Source organism: Andrographis paniculata, unplaced genomic scaffold (genome assembly GCF_009805555.1).
Source record: "Andrographis paniculata isolate CXL003 unplaced genomic scaffold, ASM980555v1 Contig82END, whole genome shotgun sequence".
In the NCBI taxonomy this organism is placed as follows: Eukaryota; Viridiplantae; Streptophyta; class Magnoliopsida; order Lamiales; family Acanthaceae; genus Andrographis; species Andrographis paniculata.
In genome coordinates, this window is record NW_026137620.1 from 602,709 (window position 1) to 628,653 (window position 25,945).

The window sequence follows — 25,945 nt, forward strand, 5'->3', positions numbered from 1 at the left end:
TAGACCCAAATCTTTATTTTTTCTTGTCGTATTTGGATTGGATAATAGTAGACTCTTTTGAGGACAAAATTCATAGCTGATGATCTTTGTTGTGTTCAAAATTCATAGCGGAGGATCTTTGTTGATCCTCAAGTCTTCACGTAAGCTTTACCTATAAACCAAAAATACTAAAGAAACTGTTAGATTGAATTTAGGAATGAAATCAATGCATACACGTCCCGAGACTTAAATATGATTCTATTACTATATGCAAGTATGCTTGAATGATTGCAATGAAATAATGTAAGAATGTTAGTGTGAAAGTGACGAAATACTCCATATTATGGGTGCGGTCATTCGATCATCCGGTCACTTACTTACGTACGCATTAAAAAATATTTAAAATAGATATTAGTATATATTCATATGAAATATGAAAATAAAATTGAAACCACTAAACCACTTACCTTGTGTTGGAAATCGAGATCGAAGTAGCAATGCGGACCGGACCCTCTAGTCTCCACGTAAGTTTTACCTACATACATACAGAATACACTAAAAAAGCAGTTATTATGAAATTGAGAAACGAATTTAATGAATGCTAGTTGCGGGACGTAAACATAATTCTATTACTATATGCATGTATATTAAAATAAATGCCATGCATGAATGTAATAGGAAATAGACGAAATACTATATATAGTATTTCGGGTGCGGTCGAGAAGATCAATTTCGTGGATCATCCGGCAATGGCCCCCGAACGCATCTAAAAAAAAAAATCAAACGCTGTTTGCATTCCATTGGGTGATGATAGTTGCGAGGAAGCTAAAGGATCCTCACACTTTGATCTTAATAACGATGATTGATCTTACATTTTCTCCAACTCCTACAAATTTTCAAACAATGAAGGCGACACATTCAGGGAGATGTAGTCATGCCTTTGATCAAATCATAATGTAACTTTTAAAGACCTCATTCTCTTCAGCACCTGTTAAAAATGGCGAAAATTTCACTATCATGAACACTTCATAAGTCCGCAGTGGTCTGTTGTCTGAAAGCGTGGAGATGAATATTGTTGCGTCATCTTTTTTGTGCATAAAACTTTGCTAGAATCTGAATAGTAAACCAGAAAAGATTAGTTTTACTTCAAAAGAGTGACAAGTATTACCGTAAAGTCTCCCACGATGCCATTTTCTTCATCATCAACAAACCAACTCAATTCAGTAACTTAGATTCTTCAATGAATAATCCAAATCAACAACTTGCCTAGGACTGAACTGCTTCAACAACAGGGCTATAAACAAAATCAGATGTTCCGGCAGCTCACTCAAGAATGGTCCTATCCTATTATGGGGATAGATGTAAGTATTTGCATGAATTTCCCAAAATAATGTGTAAAAGATGATGAGGTTTTGGGGATTTTTATTCCTTTGGACATCCATTTTCTGAATTAGTTTTTTTGACACATTTGAAAGTTGTCTGCTTCCTCGAGAATCATTTCTCCTCGTTAACATTGATCCTACTGTCGGCAGCTTTGCGCTACTTTACAATCAAAAGATATAATCTTTCTCTCAATCACAATCTTGTTTACTTAAATAGTAATTACTTCTTTTCATAGATGTTTTAGCTATTTCAACAACTTCCTGGTTAACATGTTACCTAACTTCAATGAATAGTTAATTGGAAGTATGTGATCATTGATTCCATTTATGAAATACCCTTTGGGGTAGCATACATCTTCAAGAAAGGACAAGTTGTGACGAAATACATAATTCTGTCAACAATGGCACCAATCACCATACTCTATTATTAGTATATCAGAACGAGTGCAGCAGCATCTTCTCTGCCCTATCTGTGATCTGCCTGCCATGGTGAAAAAGGCAGAAACGAATGGATTTAAGGCTATAGTTGTTACGCCGAACAAGTAATACTCATCAACTTGGTTATTTCACAACTGTTTCCTTGGTCGTAATTCATCTTTTGCAGAATGATTATATGCCTCCTCATCTTAAGAATTTGAAGGGCTAATGTCGACAGATGTAAGCAAATGAATAGCGCGGATCATCATCACACAGTAGTAGTAAGCTTGAAACACATTGAATCTTATAATAATGAATATCAAGTTTTGACATCATAACAGGAAAAGGGCTCAAACGTTGATGCCGTGGCCTCTAAATACATGGAGATTTCCTTACCTGATATGATCACAGTACCACCAAACCTTGTTTTTATTATGCCATTAGAGTACTGTAGTGTTGTGTGAATTACATGCAGGCAGGGTTGAAATCCATCACTAAATTGCCGATACTGATTAAGGGAATCTCACCGGTGAAGATGGATCTCTGTCGAATTTGACATGATTTCGACAAGAAAAGAAAATCCCCTGTCAAACCAAGTTGTAATGCATGCTTCTTGTTGCTTCTGGAATTATGGTTTCTAATCACGTACCGTCCCAGAAGAGGTCTGAGGTCTGTCTGTCTGTCTGTCTGTCCGTCTATCCATTCTTACTAAGCCATGGCTAAATTATCTGTCTTGTGAAAGGTAAAGTAAATCCCAGTTATATATAGTCCATGGAGGGGACAGACAGACATATTCATTGCCGTGATGGTAGTGAAGAAGACCAACGCAACGCGTACAGTACAGTATTCAACACAACATCGATGATATCATTTTCGGCTTTGAGACATGTATGCAAGAAGACTACAAACAGCCATTAATAAAAGCATATATGGAGATCTCTCGTGCTGAAAATGAATATGATAATAACTCAAACAAACAAGCCACTCATAACTAACTAACTCTCTGTCTGTGTCTGTGCAGTAAAAGACATAACTCAAGCAAGCCACTCATAGCCATATATATATATATATATATATATAGCTAGCTAGCTGCCTCTTCATGGGTGCTGTATCGAACAAAACCAAATCCTTAGTAACTTCCTCAATTGATCCAGGAAGTGGCCATGGGTTGGAGGTCATCCTGGGCATGCCAACACAACCAAACCAAGAGAATAAAGCTTAGCATCTCGAGGGGACAATTTATATTTTTATTTATTATATTATATTACAAAATAAAATTTAATATATAAAAATATCACTTGTTTATATAACATTAAAATATCAAATTTTATCATTCCAAAATTCAAACACCAAATAAAATGTAAAATTATATTTTATTAAATTATTAATTTATTAGGAAATGAGACCGATTTGGGAACCACTCAAAAATAAAAGGTCGATCAATTTTGTCGGAATGTATCAAACACAAAAATTAGGAGCTAAACTCATTTAGGAAATAAAACATCTTCATCCAAATTATTATTTTTTTATTGAATAATTTATATATTAAAATAAATAATTAAAAATTAGGTTTTCTTTTTTTAAAAAAAAATAATAGTAATAATAATAAACAACAACGAAACTAAAATTCCAAATCTAACCCGCCAGTATTCTCAAATCTTCGATTCTCAAACCCTAACTCTATAATTCAAACAAATATCATCTACTAAATCAATCAATCAATCAATCTCATATATATGTCGAATAATACAAATAAAATTCCAATTAAACCCTAACTCACGATCACTATAGCATCAAGATTCAACCAAGTTGATTGAAATTTGAAGGCTGAATCATGAATGGTGATGTTTTATTTCTAAATCAGTTCCTACCTAATTTAATTTTTGCGTTTGATACTTACTCCACTTTTCATTTTTTAATTGTCCCATTAAATTGATCTTATTTTCTAATAAATTAATAATTTAATAGAATATAACTTTATATTTTATTTGGTCATACATTTCAGAGTTTAGTGTGAATTTTGGAATAATACAATTTTATATTTTAATGTGATATAAATAAGTATTATTTATGTAATATTTTTATATATTAAATTATTTTTAATATAATATAAAAAATAAAAAATTTTCGCATTGTAATGTATGTTTACTTTTGGTGCGAAATTTAAAAAATAATATAATACTCTCTCCTTCTGTCATCCAATTATATTATCACTTTCATTTTTTTATTGTCATTCAAATTTAATTTCGTTTTTTTTTTTAGTACAAAAAAATTACTAGTTTTACTATTTTTTCTTTACTCAAAAAAGTAAAAGTTTTTATTTTTATTTATTTTTCTTAAACTCGTGTCCGGTCAAACGCGAACACAATTGGATGAGGGGAAAAATCAACATAACTAATTTGTTTAATTAAAAATAAATAAATTATAACGAAAAAAAATTTAATGACGATAAAAAATAAATAAATAAATTTTGATGATAAGAGTATTTTATTAGTATTAGTTGTTATTTTCAAATATTTTTGTCAAAACGGGTTAGTGGGCGGATTGGCCCACAATCGACCATAACCCGCAAATAAGCGGGTTATTTGCGGGCTAACCCGCGGCGGGGCGTATCAAAATTTTATCAACCCAACTCAACCCATAGGTGGGAGGGTGAGTTAAGCGGGCTAGTTCACGGGCTTTTTAAAAATATTAATATTATAAATATTTTCGTAATTAATATTTAAAAATAGCTAACAATAATTTTATTGTAGAATTTAAATAATAAATATTTTAAAATAAATAACAAATAAAAAATTTCTTAATTCTAAATATTACTCCCTCCGTCTCAAACAATGTGCAACATTTGCTTTTGACACGAGTTTTTATGTGGGTAGTATTAAGTAAGATAATTTAGAAATTAGGTGATGCGACAGAGAGAAATGTATATTTTATTTTTTTTATTTGTATGATATGAGGGGATAAAGTATGGAATATATATTAAATATAATTAATTATATTCTATTTTTAAAATACTGCAGAGTATTTGAGACGTACAAAAAAAAGAAATGTTGCAAGGCGTATGGGACAGAGGAGTATTAGTTAGTGTATTTAAAAAAATTAATAATAAGAATTATTTTACAAATAAATCATAATTAATTTTATGAATCTGTAGATTCAAAAATAAAAAAAAAAATATTATATAATAATAAAATGGAAGACAAACAAAAGAAATGACGAAAAATCTAAATAAATAAGAGTCATATTAATAACAGAGTTAGAAAATAAAAGCAAGGTTTACACAATATTGATTAATTTTTTTAAGATAATTTTATTCGTCTTAACTAAAAATATATATTTTTAATAGATTAAAAATAATTATAGGTTATTTATTAAACAAAATATACAAGATGATTTTAATATTTTTTTCTCTTTGTACATTATTTATAAATTAATTGTATTTATAATGATATATTTTTAATTTATATAAAATTAAAATATATTTTAATATTAATATTTAATTAATTTTATAATAATTTTTTAATATAACTGTAAAAAATAATATTAAAAAAATATATTTAAATAAGTACTGACCGACTTTACAAAATCACAACCCAAACCCACGTAAAAGTCCTAAAAGTGAGACGGGCGGGCCGGGCTCAACTTTGACGGCTCTAGGAGGTACCAACGAGAAAGCGGACGGCGAGACGCGGTCGACGGCGGATCTGCTGCGTCTTCTCCCGAAAGACGGCCGACGACCTCAGGTAAGCTCATCTTCGCCTTGTCTTCTACGTCGGCAATGACCTGCTAATTTCGGAACCAAACCCTCTGATTAGCGATAACTATTGACGACAAGATTGATCTGAAGTCTGAAGAACTCGAGAATTCCCTTCGTAGCTATGGAGAGAAAAGGCCACTCCAAATTGAACATAGCAATCATTCATCCTGATCTTGGAATAGGTAAAAAAAAAAGAAGCAATGATCGTTGCAGCAATTTTGTTATTTTCGTATTTGACGTTTAATTGTGTTAAAATTTCGATATTTTCGTGTTTGATGTTGATATTTCATTGAACTTTTTGAGATTCTGCGGTTTTTGTGACTGAATTAAATATAAAATGGAGAGTATCATGTGATTGAATGATGAAATCGCTGTAATTTTGAGTTCAGTTACCTCTTTGTGTTGATTGCTTCAATTTCTGCCTGAAATGAGACCTTAGAACAGCCTCTTGTAATGTGATGTTCTTGTGAGAAATGATGACAATACGAGAAAATTGCAAAAAACATATCCTATACCCCGTATATATCTCTCTGGAAAAAGGATATCCTATATGTTTGAAAAAATCGTTATTTATGTCCTTTAGTGTGACCATGCCGTGTCCAAAAGATAGAAATAGCGACTTTTGCAAATATGTAAGATATATTTTGTCAGCAAGATAGATATAAGACAAAAGTGATAATGAGTTATATATGAGGATTTTTTTTGCAATTTTTCCATGACAATTGTGTGCCGCAAGAAGAAATTGAAACTATAGAGGAGTGATGGGTTTACGTTCTTTTAAGACAAGATTTCATTCTTTCGAATTATTGTTCTGTGAAGATGGATAGGAATTGATTAATCCACGAGATCTGAGGTGGTTGGAAGATGTGTTTACTATTTTTTTGTGTGTTTGATAAACATCTTTGAATTATATACAGACAACTTTCAAAACACAGCTTCAATGAACTTGTTTTTAAATTGATTATGATTCCCAAATGGATAGGTGGAGCAGAAAGATTAATAGTTGATGCTGCTGTAGAACTCTCGGCTAACGGTCATAATGTTCATATATTCACATCGCACCATGACAAAACCCGTTGCTTCGAGGAGACAGTTTCGGGTGTGTACCTTTCTTTCATTTTGTCTTTATATTATATATATATATATATTTACTTATAAAAATGTTCGGTTAGAAGCTTCTGAAGATTCAGGTAATGTTAGAACACTTTTGAATGTGTAGGCATCTTTCCCGTCACTGTGTATGGTGCTTTCCTGCCTCGGCATTTCTTCTACCGCCTGCACGCTGTGTGTGCATATCTGCGGTGTATATTCGTCGCACTTTGTGTCCTGTTCTTGTATCCTTCTTTCGATGTTATACTTGCTGATCAGGTCTCTGTTGTTGTTCCATTGATGAAGTTGAAGAGATCATCGAAGGTTTACATACTTAACTTTATCCTTAATGGTTTACCTTTAGTTAGTGCCGTTCGATTCACGAATTTATATTCAAATCTAGGTTATATTTTATTGCCACTTCCCGGACCTGTTGCTCGCTCAACACACCACATTCCTCAGGAGAATCTATCGAAAGCCAATCGATTATCTAGAAGAACTAACTACGGGTTCTTAAGCTCTGTAATTGTTTATATGCATATGCAAGTTGTGTTTCCATAGTAACGCGGCACATGAGCGATCATTCTTTTGTGGCTTATTACAGGTATGGCAGATTTGATTCTAGTAAATAGCAAATTTACTGCATCAACTTTCGCAAAGACTTTCAAGAATTTAAATTCTCGAGGAGTTAGACCAGCTGTGCTGTACCCTGCCGTCAATGTGGATCAGTTTAACGAACCTAATGCTAATACTAAGTAATGGGCATAAATTCTATCTCTCGGTATATTCAAGTCGTGCAATGAACTTATAGTTCCATTACTCTCCAATTTTCTTGTATTAAATCGGTACTCCCCATTACCAAGTCTTATTCAATGGTTCTTTTTGCAGGTTGAATTTTCTTTCTATCAACCGTTTCGAAAGGAAGAAGAATATAGAACTAGCTATAACCGCCTTTGGTAAGCTCTACAACATGCGAGATGAGTTTCTTGGAGGCGACACAGATGAAAATGACCTCACCATGATTATTGCTGGTAAAATTTGTCTTTTATCTTGACAAGTCAATAACCATGATCTATGTCCCGCGAGCGTTCTTAGATTTCTTAAAGGAAATTATAAAATACATAGTTATATGATATATTGCTTATGTATTTTCTACAAATGCCTTACAATGAAATATTTGGTTAATGTTCTTGAAATACATATGCATCCTCGCCTTTTTTTTCTCTTTTGTTAGGTGGCTTTGACCAACGCCTCAGAGAAAATGTCGAGTATTTGGAGGAATTAAAAGCTCTTGCAGAAAAGGAACACGTCGCTCGTCAAGTCCAGTTTATCACATCCTGCTCCACATCTGAAAGAAACACACTCCTTGCACAATGTCTCTGTGTTCTCTACACCCCCAAGGTTCGTCGCTATTCCAATATTCTTATCAATGATCAGAATTGTCTACGCATTTGATGTTTTGATAATCAGTAAACAAAGCAATAATATTTCAATAGGTATTGAATGAGATACCATTTTTTATATTGACACGGTGCCTACAATCTCTGCAGGATGAGCATTTTGGCATTGTTCCTTTAGAGGCCATGGCAGCCTCCAAACCCGTAATAGCATGCAATAGTGGTGGTCCGGTCGAGACAATAAAGGATGGCGAGACGGGCTACCTATGCAATCCAAACCCTGAGGTCTTCTCCATGGCCATGGCCAATCTGGCTCGAGATCCTCAAATGTCAAAGACCATGGGAATGCAGGCGCGCCAGCACGTGGTGCAATCTTTCTCTACCAAGACATTCGGCCAGCGCCTGAATGCATATGTTGTCAATGCAGCTCATGGGACAAAGCATGAGTGAAGTGATTAACCATTGACAGTGCTGATGCCGACCAAGTTAGTTTTTACAGTTATATCCTCATTTTCTGTTTAGGGAAAGTGTTCGGACATACTGGAATCTAACTATTTGAACATTTCGAAACAGTGGTGTTTAATTTTATTAGTACTATTAGTGTTTGAAACTAATGAGAAAAAATAGCATGTTTGGACATATAGAAGAAATTGTAATGGCACGTATAGAAGTGTTCATTAGAATTTAAATTGTACTTAGCCCTAGCCCTAAATCAATTTCATTCTTCTTCTGTCTTCCACTGGTTTCATCGTCTTCTCCTTCTTCGGCTTCATCGGATGCTTTTTTGTAAGTTAGCTTGATCCTTGCTCTAGTTTTGAACTGATTTTTGCTGTCAATTTCAATGTCGAGTGATTGGTAGTATACAGTAATACCTTTTATACTGTTATGCTATTTCAACTAAGAACACAAGGTATTTGTTGTTATGATAATTCAAATCTATATTCATTTGGTGTAGTCTTTTTTGTTATAGTATTTCAATTTCGATTAATATGGTTGTTTTCTTGCTAAGTTATGCTGAATTTGTGCTTGATTTGATGTGTTTGTTATTCATTCAATTTCAATCCAAAACATATCGTGTTGCTGTTTCGAAATCCTGCTATTACATTTTCATATGTTTTGGAGATTTCAGTTAGTCTGATTACTTCTTTGAGAGGTTTTTGGCAGCTGCAGAAACTAATTGTGCGTTGCTGCGATTGGGATGGCGACCGATGAATCATCAGGTGTTGAACATGCTTTATGTTTTTTCAATTTCATTTCTTTGTTATCTTACATTGATTTCGATCATACATTTGGTTATTAAGAAGTAAAGGGCAGGATGTTCATGAAGAAGTTTAAAGTTCTCGAATGTTCTATTGGGAGTTAGTTCTATCGAATATTTTTCTTCATTAAAAGTAGTAGAAACACGACATTCGGTTCTTGCTTCGATTGATTGGTTTTTCAACCTAACACTTTTTTTCTTTTTTTTTTCGAAGACATACCCAAGTTGCTTCTTAGACCGGCTGTTTGAACATGTTCGTCGTTTGAACCTTTTTCTTTGAGTACATTAGTTGTCGAACAATTGCATATCGTCATTTGTAGCTCACATTACTATTCGCTAAATTTCATGTTATTCGATTCTCAATTTCCTACCTGAATAATAAAGTTAGATTCTTTTCGCTTCATTCATTGTCATTACAGGGAACATTGACGAGTGCGCCATGCCGTAAAGATCCAAACTTACCAAGCTGAGAAATTCTCGGGTCCCGAAAGTGTCGTACAAATCAAGTAAGTCGTTGTATTTTCTCTATCTTATTTTCTCGAAACTGTCCCGTTTCTCATTCGGTTTTATTCATTCGAAACTCGAACAGGATCGAAAACTACGAATTCAGAGTAAAATATTAACCATGAAAACTACCCTACTCTTTCTCTACCATTTGCTTTATCAATTTACTGATATACTTCTCTGTTCTTTTCTGATCTCCAAACAGATCCTTCATCTTCCTGGCGTTGTCCCGAACCGTCCGGCCCTCGTCGCAGGCCATCGCTAACCTCACCGTGGCGCTCACCCCGTCCCTCGTGAAGGCTCCATCCTGACCATCCCTCGGAATCTCAATCCCGACACCCTTCTCGGCCAAAAGCCTCGCGTTCAGCCCCTGATCGTTCATCAACGGTAACAATATCAATGCTCTCCCGAACCTTAGCGCCTCCGTCGCCGAGTTCCATCCACAGTGAGTCACGAACCCCCCGATCGTCGGATGCTCGAGTATCTTGATCTGTGGTGCCCATTTCGCGCGCACGATTCCCCTTCCCGCCGCTCTATCGACGAACCCTTCCGGCAGCAGGTTCACGAGATGGTCCCGATTGATCACCCAGAAGAACGGCAACCCGCACTGCTCCAAGCCGTGGGCAAGCTCCCGAACTTCCTCCAACGAAAGTACGGCTTCGGTTCCGAGCGCGACGTACACTACCGAGCTGGGTTTGTGCTCGTCGAGCCATTGCTTGATTTCTTGCCAATCTTCGTCGCTTCCGTTGTTATCGTCGTCGTTGTCTTCCATCGGTAGAGCACCGATCGGGATTACGGGTTTCTGGTAGAGTTTGTTGAGGAGATGGAACCACTCCGGCTCGAACTCCTCGTATGATCGGATAATCACGATGTCGCTTCCGTCGATCGATAGGCCGAAGCGAAGCGAGTCGGACGTCCCCGAGCTGTAGTCGTTGCCGTCGGCATCTGGCGACGACGAACGCTTCCGAAATGAGATTCGAATACTAACTCCGAATACCGAATACGAGTTTTAGTCGACGAAAACAGTACCTTTCTCGATATTCTTCGACATCTCGTGCAGCCGGAAAACCATCCCGGAAGGGAACGGGATCCACTCGGGGAGCACCGTGAAATCCTCCGCCGTCGTCCGCTCCCGGGTCATCAAAACCGACGGCGGGCCGAGAAACGCCATGAACGCGGCGGTGAAGAGACTAAAATACGCCGTCGAAATTCCGAGCTCCTTCGCCATCTCTGGCAGCCAATGCGACGCGTAGTCGTAGACGATCCAGTCGGGTTTCGGCTGCGCCTCGTTGAGGAACGACCGAATCTCCGGCCGGAGTCGATCGAGGGCGACTTTGAGGAGCTGCTGCTTGACATGTGGCACGTCCATGGAGGACTCGGCGCCGGGCGGCAAGTGGTCGACGGGCGGGAGTGGAAAATCGATGAGACGGATGCGGCGGGAGAAGCGCGGCGGGATGTGGACGGATCGCCGGAGATTGGCCGGAGTTGAGATGAAGGAGATGAGGTGGCCGCGGCCGGCGAGGGAGACGGAGAGGTTGAGGAATGGGCGGAGATGGCCGATGGCGAGCCATGGGAAGATGACTATGTGGAGAGGTTTTGAATTGGAATTGGATTTTGAGAGATCGGCGGCCATGGCGGGGGAGGAGATTAGTGAGGAAGGGAAGTATGGGATATCATAGAGAGTTGAAAATAAATATTGGATTTGGATTTGGAATCTTGGATTGGATTGGATTGGATGGGGTTTTGTTATTATAATAATTAATAATTAATGGTATGGTGTCGTTGAAAAGTCGCCCTTATCGTGTTTGATTTTTTTAAACTATGTGGGTTTTTCACGGTGTTTTTGACATGGATTTATACTATTATTTAACAAAAATGTTTTGACAAATTTAGTGTCGATACAATTATCAAAATATATATTTTTAAAAAAATAATTTAATATAAAAAAGTTATTTTTATATAAAAAATAAAATTAAATCGAACTAAACAAACAAATTCGTATTTTTAGTAAGTGCAATATTTAAAAAAATATACTCCAATATAATTTAGTAAGATAACAATAATAATTTTTGATATTATTTTATTATTTTGATGTGATTAAATTTTATAATTTCAAATAAAAATATTAAGAAATAAAATACATATTTAAATATTTTATAGAATAAAAATTTTATATAATACAATTAAATAAAAGATATTCTTATTTATTTATAATTAACATACATGATTTTTTATAAAGTAGACAACTGTAAATATAAATTAAAGTTCTTTTTTTTTCAAAATATAAATAAAAATCGTTCCGTAAGGATAGCGTGGTAGTTGGATATGTGACCCTAGGGTCATAGATCCAAACTCCCGACGTCATATATGATTCATCTAATTTAACTTGCATATCGAGCCTTATTTTTAATGTTATGTTAAAAATCGGTTACATAGTTACCGAGAATTTATAGTGATATAATAAATATTAAAATATTATAAAATTTAAAATATGATTATTATTTTTTAAAAAATAAAATAAAATTGATATAAGATGTGGGACAACAAAAAAAAAAAGACATTATGGGTGTGTTTGTTTGGAGAATTGGATTTTAAATCCACTATTCATTCCATTTTTTTTCCAAAAAAACATCAAATAAAACACTTATTTTTATTTTTTATATTATACTAAAAATCAATTTTACATTCAAAACATCACGTCAACACCTATTTATATCACATTGACGGAAATCAAGAAGAGACAAATAAGGACACAAGAACAAAATAATTTGGTAACCCAGTTCGATCACGATGATCTACTACCGGGGGCGCTGCAAAGCTAGATATTTTACTATAAAGTACGCAGACACATGTTAAAGTGAGAATATATTGATATTTATAGCCTAAGCTTATGCCAATAATATCTAAATCGTATCTCTAAAATCTAGAATATAATATATAAATCACATCCCTAGATTTTATGATATGATCAGGCTTCATATCTCAACAATCTACCACTTGAATATTGATTACATCTTCCACTTCAACATTATACTCCATCAGCAATGACAACACCGAGCCTTCTTATTCACTCAGCGAGGCCAATTGAAGTTGAACACAACCTCAACTCATCTAAGGTCACCACCTTAAATTGTCTTTCAGGATTGCTCATAAATCGGCTCAGCCTTCTTCTTCACTCAGCGAGGCCAATTGAAGTTGAACACAACCTCAACTCATCTAAGGTCACCACCTTAAATTGTCTTTCAGGATTGCTCATAAATCGGCTCACTACTTCCACTACACGTGCTTTCCATCTCCTAAGGGTATCAAAAGCATCATATTTACACTTAAGGAAATATACTCATACTTCCCTTGTAACGTCATCAATTACCGCAGTGTAGTACTGTAAGCCTCCAAGGGTCGATACAAAAGTAGGCTCCCGCAGGTCCGTATAAATCAACTCCAACTTTTCCTTTTCCAAGTCTCTCACACCCTTTGAGAACGCCATCTCGTTGCTTCCTAAAGATACAATCCTCGCATACTCCAATATCGATGGACTTAAGACCTGACAATCTTCCCATTGAAATGAGCTCCCCTATCCCCTTATCGCTCATGTGTCCGAGACGAGAATGCCATAAATTTGTGTCATTATTTATGGCAACGGAACTTATTCCGTTTTGCATGGTTTTCGTCATGTAGAGAGTTCCATCTGTTCTCCCTTGGGCCACCACAATGGATCCTTGAGTTACCTTCCACGACTTAGTTTCAAAAATTGTAACCTACCTCATCCAATTGTTCAACGGAAATCAGATTCCATTTAAGACCCAAAACATGGCTCACGTCATTCAATTTTCATTCCCCACCATTCGGTGTTCTGATTCGAATAATTCATTTATCTTCAATTTTCAGTGTCTCATCATCTGCAATATAGACAACACCAAAATTACATGTGGTATAGGATTCCATGATTCCCGAATAGTGGAATGACGCTTTTGAGACATAGATCCATGACTCAATTAGACTGTTGACGCTCAGAATCAGCACATCGGATATCTCTTCCGCTGTGTTTGCCGAACCCTGATCATTCTCCTGCGCCCGGCACTCTCGTTTCAAGTGCTCCTTGTAGTTCCAACATACCACCTGAATTGCATATTTCTTTGTCATTGTTATTCAGCTTCAAATTTGACAATTCTTGATCTTCATCCTTTCATTTTGCCTCAAATCTAAATTCAGTCAAGACATTCTCCCAAACCAAAGGGTTAGTCGAATCGCACTCATCGTCTCTCTGTCAATCTTCTTGTACTCGGCTTCATCAATATATTCGGGTTTCTCCTTCAACACCACCTCTAGATCTTTACCATACAGATAATCTTCTATCTGCATCTTCACTAAATTGAATGCCTTGACAGCACGACGATCACCCATCTTGACTCCCACAAACAAACATAAGGCTCACTTGATATGAGAACACATTGGATATCTCATTTGTTGCGTTTGCCGAAACCCTTATCATTCCCTGCCGACCTTGCACCACCTATCACAAAGGAACCCGTTGCCTGACCAACCAAAACTGTCGGGACCGACCTACCAGAAGACTTTCGACACAAGGCACCTTCGCAGGTCACAAAGGATTCCCACAACCACAATCAATATCCGATACCTCCTAATCCACCCGACCAACAAACCAGACTCTGATACCACTTGTTACGGAAATTTTAGAAAATCAAGAAGAGGCAAACAAGGACACAAGAACAAAATAATTTGATAACCCAGTTCGATCACGATGAGGGACACATGTTAAAGTGAGAATACATGAATATTTATAGCTTAAGTTTATGCCAATGCAAATCATATCTTTAAAATATAGAATATAATATCTAAATCATATCCCTAAATTTTAGGATATAATAAGGCTTCATATTTCAACACCCATCGTACCACTATTCAAATTTAAAATTTTTATTATTCAAATCCCAACTTAAAATTTAAATCTCAATAACACCAACACGGAGATAATAATAATTTAATATGATGTTTACTATACTGAATTATTAATTTAAAATCTCAAATAAAAAACAATCATCCATTGGTTTTCCTTCACATTGATCAAATGGCCCACTTAAAGGCTTAGTTGAATTAGACGTAAGCCCACACATTGTACGGATCCGATATGGATCCAGGTATTAATGAGCCGGACAGGTCATATACCGGGTCGGCCCGACCCATATCGACGGGCAATTATTTCTGTGCCTACAAATATATCGTCTCAATCAAAACCCTACTCATCCATCTTTAGGGTTTTGCCAGCCTCCTCTCTCGCAGGCGGCCATCGACGAACCCTAACCCGTTCTCTTTAGCACCTCTTCCCTTGTTCTTTCATCGATTTGGATCCCGCATCATGGGTAAAGTATCGAAGAAATCCGCAACAAAGGTAGGCGAATCGTGTTTCTTCAGTAGTTCACGTCAATCGTGTTTTAGTTGTTTTTCTTTGGTGATTTCTGACGTTTTTTTTGGCTTTCTGTTTGTGTTTTAGGCCGCCGCCGCTACTCCTGCCCCAGCTGCCGCCAAGCCGTTGAAGAAGGGTATTGTTTCCTTTTTTTTTTTTGTATCATATTTAATACGAGTTATTATTAGATTCTTTTTAGTATGTACTTTGCTTTTTATCTGTTTTGTGTTTACATATGTTTCGAAGGTTTTTTAAATCTTGGATTGTTTTGGAAATAGTATGAAGCTTAGTGATTGATTTGGCGTAGATATGCGTTGGTGTTGAATTTGAAATTGGTTTTTGATTTAATATTTCAAATTAAATATGGGTATTGGATTCGATTTACTCTTGAAAAGGTAGATGTTGTTGAATATCTCCAAGATGAAGTTGAAAACATAAGTAAACAGAGTATATTTGTTGATTTTTATGTTTGATTTATTTGGGAAATAATTGTTTCTATGTGCGTAATAGGCAAAAGAGAAGCTGAGGAATCTGCTGAGAAGGAAACCGTGGTAGCTAAGAAGCAAAAGCTGGAGGAGAAGCAGAAGCTGGAGGACAAGAAAGCCGAAGTCAAGAGCAAGAAAGTGGTTGCTAAAAAGAAGGTTGAATCTTCATCTGATGACGACTCTTCCTCGGACTCTGAGCAACCCCCCAAGGTTTGTTTTGCATATTATATTTTGATATTGCTTGTTTAGATTAGATTATTAAAGAGAAAATCAAGTTTGTTGGTCCTTTGAATTATTTATTATATAAGCAGCGTTATTTTAAAGTACATGACCTTTTCCACTCATTCGAGGGAAAATAAGAACAAATATATGTTAATATTATATATTGTTTTGCCTTCAGGCTAAGGCTAAGGCACCACCTGCCAAAAAAGGCAAAGCAGAATCATCCTCAGATGATGAAAGCAGTGGCTTGGAGGAAGATGCTGCCCCCAAGAAGCCAGCAACTGCAGCCAAGAATGGGCACGTCGTAGCCTCTAAAAAGAAAGCTGAATCAAGTGATGATGATGATTCTTCTTCTGAAGATGATGTTCCTGCACCTAAGAAAGCCGCTGCTGCGGTGCCACCCAAAAAGGCCTCAGCAGCTGCTGCCAAGAAGAAAGATGAATCAAGTGATGATGATTCATCTGAAGAGGAGTCGGATTCCGATGAGGATGAGCCTGCCCCCAAGAAAGCACCAGCAGCTACTGCTAAAAGCACCCCTGCTGCTAAGAAGCAGGAATCAAGCAGCGAATCGGATGATAGTTCTGACGAGGAACCTGCTCCTCCCAAGAAAGCTCCTGCTGCTGCCGCCAAGAAAGATGAATCCTCTGATTCTGAAGATGAGTCAGATTCTGATGACGATGTTCCTGCTTCCAAGAAAGCACCGGCAGCTCCTGCCAAAAGCACCCCTGCTGCTGCTGCGTCTAAGAAGAAGGAATCAAGCAGTGAGTCGGATGACAGTTCTGATGATGAACCTGCTCCCCCCAAGAAAGCTCCTGCAGCACCCGCTAAAAGTGCTCCTGCTGTCCAGAAGAAGGATGAATCCAGCAGCGATGATTCTGAGTCTGATGATAGTTCTGATGAGGATGAACCAACCCCTAAGAAAGCTTCTGCTCCTGTTAAAAATGGCCCTGCGGCAGCTACTAAAAAGAAGGATGACTCTAGCAGTGATGAAGATGATGATAGCAGCGATGAGGATGATGTAAGTGCACACTGTTAAATATGAATAAGTGGTTTTCTAACTATGTATTTTCTAGATTTTGACTACCATAGATTTTCTCTAAGGTCCTAATTATTGTTGCTTTTGTTTGCAGGAACCCCCCAAAGCTGCTTCATTGAAGAGGCCCACTGCTGATGCTAGCAAGGTAGTGTAGATTCCCTAACCTTCCTGGGCCTGTTTACTGCTTGTGAATCTGCATTAATATATTTTCTCAAATATGTCGACTTGAGTTTCCCGCTGTTATTTTTCAAATGATAGTTTCTTAATTCTTCCTTGCAGGCAAAGAAGAAAGCAGAGTCTGAAGATGATAGTGACGATGATAGCTCTGAAGAAAGTGATGATGAAGAGCCTCAAAAGAAGAAAATCAAAGCCACTGAACCCCCAAAGGCGCAGAAGGTGAAGATAGTATGCCGAGTATAAATTTAGTTTCACAATCTTTTTAATACTTCTGTTACTGATGCCTTTATTTTATTAGACTGTTGCAAAGAAGAGCAGTTCTTCAGAGGAAGAAGAGTCTGAAGAAGAAGATTCTTCAGATGAAGAAGAGGAAAAAACTACAAAAACTCCCAAGAAAAAGGTAATTTACGCTTTCGGTTCAATTTATGAATCCTAACGTGTTTCGAGTGAATCTTTAGTTGTACTATTAGGTGATGTTGAGTTTATCTCTGGTAGCATTACCTATTTATTTTCTACAAATTCTTATGGTAAATTATTTTCTTTCAAATACAGGATACTGATGTTGAAATGACTGATGCTGAGAACACAAAGGGTGAAAAAACTGTGAGTTGTTTGAAAGTGTTTTTCTGTTGATGGATTTTGCATGTTTGTGTTGTTTTTGAAGAAATTAAAGTAGTTTATATACACACTTTTACTCCAATTTCTTTCCCTAATGTTTCGTCTCTATTATTTGTCAGCCCAAGACCCCTTCTACCCCCAAAGAGCAAACAGGAGGCTCGAAAACAATTTTTGTTGGAAATCTGTCCTTCTCTGTTGAACAAGCTGATGTGTAAGCCTACTTTCCCATCAAAATTCCTGTTAGTACATTTTCTGTTGATTGTTGTCATGACATTCCTGTTATTATCCAGTGAGAATTTCTTCCAAGAAGCTGGCGAAATATCTGATGTTCGCTTCGCCATGGGCCATGATAATACCTTTAGGGGCTTTGGTCATGTCGAATTCACTACTGCTGAAGCAGCCGAGAAGGTACGGTATTTCGCATAATGTGGTCAGATGCACAGTTATTTCAAATGTCCATCCTTTTTTCCTCGAAACTTATCGGATAATTAAAATGATGTTAATAACATTTTTCTACATCAATAAATACGGAAAAAAATCTGATTGTTATAACATACATATGCACTCTTCTTTTTGATTGAGAAGTATTTCTTTCTTTTAACACACTACAGGCTGTCCGTGAATTTAACGGCAAAGAACTACTGGGCCGTCCAGTGAGACTCGATCTTGCAAGGGAGAGGGGAGCCTACACTCCTGGGTACCTATCTCGTTCCTTATTTCACAGACTCCCTAAATTTATTACCATATGTTTTTAACTCAACTGACTCAACTACATATCATGCATTCAGTGGGAAAGAGTCTGAGTCATTCCAGAAGCCGGTAAGAGCTCAGGGGCAAACTGTATTTGTTCGTGGGTTCGACAAAAACGAGGGCGAGGACGAGGTATATGCTCGATTTTAGTGAATCCCTATATTTTGATGTCTTCCAATAATAATTAATGTTATTATAACTGCAGATTAGAGGCTCCCTCGAAGAGTTCTTTGGATCATGCGGTGAAATTTCTCGAGTGTCCATCCCGAAAGATCCGGAAGGAAACTTTAAAGGGTTGGTTTATTCTGCGCGCTTATTTATATATATATATATTCTTTTTGAGATTTGCATTATGTTAGGCTGTTTCTTGAGCTAAAGGCCTCGGGTTCTTGGTTATTAACAGGATAGCCTATGTCGACTTCAAGGACAACAATGGGTTCAACCAAGCGTTGGAGCTCAATGGATCGGAATTTGGTGATAGTTACTTGGTGGTTGAGGAAGCCAAGCCCCGTGGCGATAGCCGTGACAGTTCTGGCGGCGGTGGTAGATTTGGTGGTGGCAGGAGTGGCGGCCGTGGTGGTAGTGGTGGAAGGAGTGGTGGATTTGGTGGTGGTAGGAGTGGTGGGTTTGGTGGTGGCAGGAGCGGAGGACGTGGAGGTGGTGGTGGTAGATTTGGCGGCGGACGTGGTGGTGGTGGCCGTGGAGGTGGCGGCAGAGGTGGCCGCGGAAATGGCAAGCCAAGCATGGCCACACCTGGAACTGGTAAAAACTAACCTCCGTACGATCCTCATATATATATGTATATATATTAGGAAGTAAAGAGCCATAATTGCTTATAAACAACTTAGAAAAATTTCTGCATTACTTCTCATGATTTAGAAATTTGCAATTTATTTTGTATTTAAAGAAACATTGTTCACAATCTCCACAAAAATATTAAGACATTTTGGGGATTTTGTACAATGTTTTTAAATACAATATTGGTTGTGTAAAAATTTTGAACCATTGGTTATAGTTATTGTGGTCTTATTAATTTAATTAATTGGTTGTTTATTGATTAAATTGAATGTAATTATTTTGAAATGCAGGGAAAAAGACCACTTTTGATGATTGAGTATTTACAACATACAGAGGAGGAGGAGGAGGGATGTGGTGACCCCAATTACTATTTAATGAACTATGAAGAAGAAAATCGGGCATTTGAGTAAGTTTTGAGTTTTGTTTACCTATTTTGTTTTGTTTTATTTTATTTTATTATTTGTTGTCGAAAACTTGAGACTTATGTCATTTAAATTATAGTATTAAATATTGAATGTTTGTTTTTACCGTTCTAGACTTTGATGCCATAATGAAGGAATATTTTTATATGAATTGAAGTTTTCCAATGTTTACTCTTAGGTTTAATTATATATTTAAGAATATTTTTTATGTTTATTTGCCTATTCTGATATATATTTTTTATTAAATATATGTTCAAATTTATAGTTTAATAAAATATTTAAGAATATTTCTATTTTTAATTAAAAAAAAAGAAATTGGATATATTTCAAGAAAAAATTTATGAATAGTATTTGAAAATATATGCAAAAAATTTTAAGTAACTTTTTAAAATCGCATTAAGAATACAATTTCTCAAAATATCTTTATAATATTGAATAATTTTAACACAAAAGTATGTCATTGTTTTCACTGTAAAAACACAATTTGCATCTTCCAATTTTCTAAGATACAAAGAACACTTTCAAAGTAGTCTAGTTAACATGTATAATATACATAGAAATTCATGTGTTATTACTATGAAGAGTAAATAAATAAACAAGGAATATGTACGCATACATACACAAATAAATACACTTCATATATATGCATATTCTTCTCTTATCTTATCTGTATCAATAACAAAATTAAAAGATCTCTCAACCCATCTCAGCTCCAATCCTACCAAATAAATAAATATAAATACATAAATATATATTCAATGTATACAAATACATACAAATACATGTATAATTTCATCAAAACGATAACCAAAGGCCATCCATAATCCTCGCATAAATGTAAGTATTCATGTATATATATATATATATATATATTTATCTTCGTACCGGCAAGCCATCCCTCCTATAACCTTCCTCCCTAAGATCATCTCGAAAAATACCCAATACCGATTGATCGATCGATCGCCGTCGACCTCCCTAATCGAGCGCGGCTTTGTTCCTCCGACCCATTGGCTTCGGCAGTCCATCGAACATAGGCATAGCCGCAGAAGACAGCGCCTGAAAGTCGGGTTTCAAACTCCACTTAGCCGTAGGCCATATCGACGACAACGCACCGTTATCCGACTCCTGCAAGCTCGACGCACTCGACGATTTCCGCACCCCTTCAAAATTATCGGTCAGAAACGAATCGCCCATACCTGTAGAGACGATCGGCGCGTTAATCCCGACCGGGTCAGGATCGCCTCCTCCGCCACTTCGGTTCGCCGACTTGGGCCTCAGAGCCAATCGTTTTCCGGTGATTGCCGATACCGCGCTGCTGCCGGTGTTGTTTTCCTCCTTGAGAAGTTTCTCCGGCGGGGTCGTCGACGCAAAATCAGCCTCAGATTTCTGCCGCCGCCTCACCAGCCTATCGAGCAATTTCTCGGCGCTGCTGCTCTCCTTCGATTCTTGCAACAAAAGCGGGACGTGCAGGGTGCCGTTTGCGGACATCAATCCATTGGATACGCTTTTCGATTTTCTTTGATGGCTCAGCGGGGGGTTAGGAAGAGATACCCGTGTCGAGAATGGGTCGTCGGGATCGGGAGACTGCGCGATTCCGTTTCGATAAACGGCCATTTCGAAACCTTCCGCAGGCGTCTTTTGATTCGGCGGTTTGAGGCCGTAGTAGCTTTGTAAAGTGCTCATGGCAGGAGTGACCTTCCGATCGGACGATTTTAATTTCAGCGATTGCAGTGAACTGATTATGTCGGAATGACGACGGTTCGGCGGCGTCTGCTCGGAGCTGCTCGGCCTGAAATCGAAAGCGAAATTTTGATATTATTCGTGAATCGCAACTTTTTTTAAAAATAAATAAAATCTCATCAAATAACTATTTTTTCATCACATTGCGTCACTTCGAATACTAACTATATACTATTTTCAAAAATTTTCAAAACTCCAAAAACTTCTATTTAAACAAAATTAGGAGTGAAGAAGGCACAAATCAACGAAATTTTATTATAAATTTTCCCGAAGAATATCTACAAGATTCAAATCATATCAATATTCACATAATCGTCACATTATAGATAATAAAACATTTGCTTGTAAGAAAAGATAAACAAATGCCGTATGATCGTAAAAACATTTCCCGTGATTCTGAATTAAATGAGATTCCTTTTTTATAACCACCTTTCAAACGATATAACGGCTAAAATCGCAAAAAGATATATAAAAAACAATCATTGTAAACAAGCACAAGGGAATCAAAAAACACAAAACAGCACAAGACAATAACCTGAGAATCCGGATAAATGAAAAGAAAGGGCAGCATCGATAAACTAGCAGATCAGCTCAATAATTCATCGATCATTCTTTCTATATATTCGAAATGAAACAATATTAATTAACACGTCGCCAATGTAAACAAGCCACACGTGTAAATGAAACAAGGCAGCCAATTACCAATGAGGATCGAATCCAAGTACCTTTGAGGAGCGTCGTGACCGTTGCTCAAATTCGGGGACGGCGGATGCCTCCCCGGCAATGGTATTTGAATCGTCTTGAGAGCAAACATTTGATGATCAGTCAGCAAACCATTCAATCTCTTTATATCTGCAACCTATTCGATTCCGAATCACGAATAAACAGAGTTCAATTCATCAACAACATCAGTTTAATTCATCAACAAGATCAGCCATTCATATATATATATATATATAATAAAATCAATCAAACATCTTCGTACATGATTCATCCATGTTATTTTGATGATTTCTAAAAACGTTTAGATGTGATTCTTCCAAAACCACAGTGCAAAAATTCAATCAAGCATTAGTGTATATGATTTAATCGCAGTTAGAACAACGAAACCCTAAGGAAACAGAGGTATGGAGTCAAGTTGAAGCTACCAATTTTTTTCTATTCGATAACAGAGAACGAGCAACGAATTAGCGAAGGAGACCTAAAATTATCGAAATAGAGCTATGAATAATAAGCAGAAGCGAATCTATTGGTTAGTGGCTTAGTGCAATTGGAAGGGGAATTGGATAGTGAAAATCAATCGATACCTCGACACCGTACTTGATGGCGACGCCGGCGAGAGTGTCGAATTTGGAGACCGGGTGTAGTATGTAATTGACGCCGGCGGACGAAATCGGCAGTGATCTCGGCGGCGACGATGATGACGAAGACGACGACGACCCCGCCGCCAACAAATCCACCTCGCCGGTATCGTTATCGATTCTCTTGTTCTTCTGCATCCCGCAAAAAAATCGAAAATCGCAAACCCTTACCTCTCCTCGAATGGTGAAAAATCAGTAATCCGTTCGATTCCTGAATTCAGGTATGAGCAGAGGATTAGAGAAGGGTTCAGACAGCAGAGGGTGGCAGATCTGAGAGGAGCTGTTCCCTTCTCTCTCTCCTCCGCCTCCTCTCTCTCTCTCTACATATACATAATACATATATTTGTATGTTCATATATACACTTGCGGCTTTTAAAATTATGAACGCGAAAAATCTATTAAAAAAAAGACACTATTTTTATTTATTTGGTAAATATAATATTCATCGTATAAAAAAATGTTAGAATGATCATTTCAAATAAATAAATTTTAAAATATAACATAAAGTTAATTAATTATTTATTTATTTATATTTTTTTATAAAAACTATATTTTTTTATATAAAATATTAAATTAATAATAATTTTCTCAATACTTTTTTAATTAAAACAATAATGTAATATAATATTTGTAGAATATAAAATAATTGTTCGATACAGTTTTATTTTATGATAAATAAAAAAATAAAAATACTATCTCTTCGTCCAAAATACGATCAGGTAAAATAATAAATATGACAGTATTGGATATTTGGGTAATTTAGTCAATCCTTTTTATTCATTTAATACGTTCGTGTTCAGTACAATACTATAAAATTAAATTTTAGTTTGAATAAAACGAAAATTGATAAAATAATAATAATAATTAAAAAAATAAAAAAATTTATGAAATCAACATTGATAATTTTGATATACAAAATTTTAAATTGAAATAGTTATTTGACGTGATATTTTGAATCTAAAATTAGACTAATAAAATAAATAAAAATTGAGTATTTGATTTGATATTTTTTTTTTAGGAAAATGAAAATGAAAATAGTAAAATCGTAGATAAAATCTTACAAGTAAACGGAGACTAATAAATTTTGCTCTTTGTTTTTTTACCAATTAAAAATAATTTAAAAAGTAATATTTTTAAAAATATATATCTAAACAAGATCGTAATTTCCAAAAATGGCATATATAATATTCAACTTTATTTAATGAAACAAAAAAATTTGTTATTTTATAATTTCAAATTTAAATTAGTATCATTTATTTTGTATAGTTTTTAATCAAAATATACTTACATACTGTTTTTTATAAAACATTATATTAATTCAATTAATATTTTATTTTAAATTAATTTACTACAACAAAATAAACTTGTGTAAGGAATATTTATTGATTCCGAACTTTATTTAATAATGTTATTAATGTAATGACTCATATAACGTTATATAACATATTCTTAATTTAGAGAAAATATCATAAAATAGAAACAGAATAGAGATGGTAGTAATATATATATATATAGTTTTTTTTTCTTTAAAAATAATTATACATTTTAATTATATTTTAAAATTTTATAATTATTTTAATTTTAATTTATAATTATTTTTATTATTATATTTATTAGTTATTTGATAGTAATATCTTTAGACTTTTGCAGAATTTGAGGAAGAATATTCTCACATATGATGTCATATTTTTCATTTTCGTCAATTTCACATTTTATGTTATTTTTATTTTTTAAAAGGAATTATACATTCTAATACTCACTCCGTCCCACATATGATGTCCGCGTTGCCGTTTCTGTCCGTCCCACATTCCATGTTATTTTCCTATTTTGGAAAATGATTATATACTTTAATCTCGTTTTAAACTTTTTAATTTGTTTTTTTTATTTTAATTAAACTAATTATTTATCTTAATCTTAATTTATAATTATTTTATATTATAGGATAATTATTTTTACTAACACATTCTTAATTATCTACTAATTACATTCATACTAAAATACCGTATCTACGATATAGCAGATACGATATGTGGGACGGAGAGAATAATAGTTAAAATTTTATTAAATTAATTAATTATTTTAATTTTTAATATATAATTATTATAATTAATTTTATTAATAAAATATTAATTATTTACTAATTATACTCCTATGAAATTTTCGTATATTAAAAATTTACATAGTACAGGAGTATTTAACAAGCCATAATAGTCAAACGACTATTTTAAATAAATAAATAAAATCCAATGTACTATTTTATTGTCATTTCTATATTATTATTTATTTATTTCACTTGTAATTTGTCACCTAATTATAAAAGAATTTTTAGATTACTTAAATTATCATTTTTTATAAAGAAAAAAATGGATGGTATTTGTTGAGAGTAGGAAAGCCTACCGACAAATGCCGCGTCATTATTAGTATTTATTTTATTATATTATTATTAAAATTAGATATTCCATTTCCTGATTCGGTGGAAGGCAGCGATGCATCTATCATTAATGATTATAGTCACATTTTCGTACTCCCCCGTTTATGTAATATGGATGTATTGTTGTACACACGAGAATTTAGATAGAGTATAATTAGTAAGTAATTAAAAAATATATTAGTAAAAATAATTATAAATTAAGATAACTAAATAATTTAATTAAGATTAAAAAAAATTAAATTTTAAATTTTAAAATATGATTAAAGTGTATAATTAATTTTTTAAAAAAGAAAATGACAAATTATGTAGGACGAACAAAAATAAAAAATAGGAACAAATTATATGGAATGAAAGAAATACTATATATTTAAACACATCAAATTTACAACTATAAAAGCTGTATACGGGTGGTAAATAACATGTTTATTTATTTAGTTTTTTCTTTTTTTTACTTTTATTTCTACTTTATTCTAATATAATATTAATATTTTTATAAAAAAAATAAATTGATATAAGAGTATATATTTTTTATATACTCACAGAAGTTAATGATATAATAATATTATTTATTTATTTTTATATTATAGACATAATTTTCTATATTTAATATAAAATATCAGTTCAATAACAGTGAATACATCCTTTCATTATTTTATCTTGATGAAATACTACTCTCATTCGGCTCTAAGGGTTTCAT

The 25,945-nt window shown here is 34.9% G+C and overlaps 4 protein-coding genes across 6 annotated transcripts; 2 read left to right on the top strand and 2 right to left on the bottom strand.

Annotated features, from left to right (window-relative positions):
• Positions 1-5,380: 5,380 nt before the first annotated feature.
• On the top strand, positions 5,381-10,795 carry LOC127241481 (uncharacterized). Of its 3 annotated transcripts, XR_007836537.1 has the most exons (12): positions 5,386-5,521; positions 5,594-5,717; positions 6,518-6,634; positions 6,755-6,948; positions 7,028-7,133; positions 7,229-7,379; positions 7,513-7,655; positions 7,859-8,025; positions 8,175-8,506; positions 9,186-9,241; positions 9,699-9,785; positions 9,989-10,795. XR_007836537.1 is itself a non-coding variant. In XM_051260551.1 (9 exons), the coding sequence occupies exons 2-9, from the start codon at positions 5,657-5,659 to the stop codon at positions 8,469-8,471; spliced, it is 1,236 nt and encodes a 411-aa protein (XP_051116508.1). In that variant the 5' UTR covers positions 5,381-5,521; positions 5,614-5,656; the 3' UTR covers positions 8,472-8,710. The 3 variants fall into 3 exon arrangements, 2 of the variants coding, with proteins under 2 accessions (XP_051116508.1, XP_051116506.1); XM_051260551.1 differs by lacking the exons at positions 9,186-9,241; positions 9,699-9,785; positions 9,989-10,795 and having other exon boundaries at positions 5,381-5,521; positions 5,614-5,717; positions 8,175-8,710; XM_051260549.1 differs by lacking the exons at positions 9,186-9,241; positions 9,699-9,785; positions 9,989-10,795 and having other exon boundaries at positions 8,175-8,710.
• On the bottom strand, positions 9,769-11,416 carry LOC127241480 (UDP-glycosyltransferase 91C1-like). The gene is made up of 2 exons (XM_051260548.1): positions 10,813-11,416; positions 9,769-10,728 (listed from the first exon to the last, which is right to left on the bottom strand). The coding sequence occupies exons 1-2, from the start codon at positions 11,414-11,416 to the stop codon at positions 9,917-9,919; spliced, it is 1,416 nt and encodes a 471-aa protein (XP_051116505.1). The 3' UTR covers positions 9,769-9,916.
• Positions 11,417-15,029: 3,613 nt separating this feature from the next.
• Positions 15,030-19,881, top strand: LOC127241303 (nucleolin 1-like). Its single transcript, XM_051260273.1, has 15 exons — positions 15,030-15,193; positions 15,296-15,344; positions 15,719-15,903; positions 16,094-16,933; positions 17,046-17,096; positions 17,231-17,347; positions 17,427-17,528; positions 17,681-17,731; positions 17,866-17,957; positions 18,037-18,154; positions 18,358-18,443; positions 18,535-18,628; positions 18,702-18,790; positions 18,900-19,258; positions 19,585-19,881. The coding sequence occupies exons 1-15, from the start codon at positions 15,161-15,163 to the stop codon at positions 19,608-19,610; spliced, it is 2,292 nt and encodes a 763-aa protein (XP_051116230.1). The 5' UTR covers positions 15,030-15,160; the 3' UTR covers positions 19,611-19,881.
• A 527-nt stretch (positions 19,882-20,408) lies between these two features.
• LOC127241505 (uncharacterized) lies at positions 20,409-23,153 on the bottom strand. Its single transcript, XM_051260596.1, has 3 exons — positions 22,764-23,153; positions 22,182-22,315; positions 20,409-21,505 (listed from the first exon to the last, which is right to left on the bottom strand). Exons 1-3 carry the CDS (start codon positions 22,953-22,955, stop codon positions 20,692-20,694), a joined length of 1,140 nt encoding a protein of 379 aa, XP_051116553.1. The 5' UTR covers positions 22,956-23,153; the 3' UTR covers positions 20,409-20,691.
• Between the last annotated feature and the right edge of the window lie 2,792 nt (positions 23,154-25,945).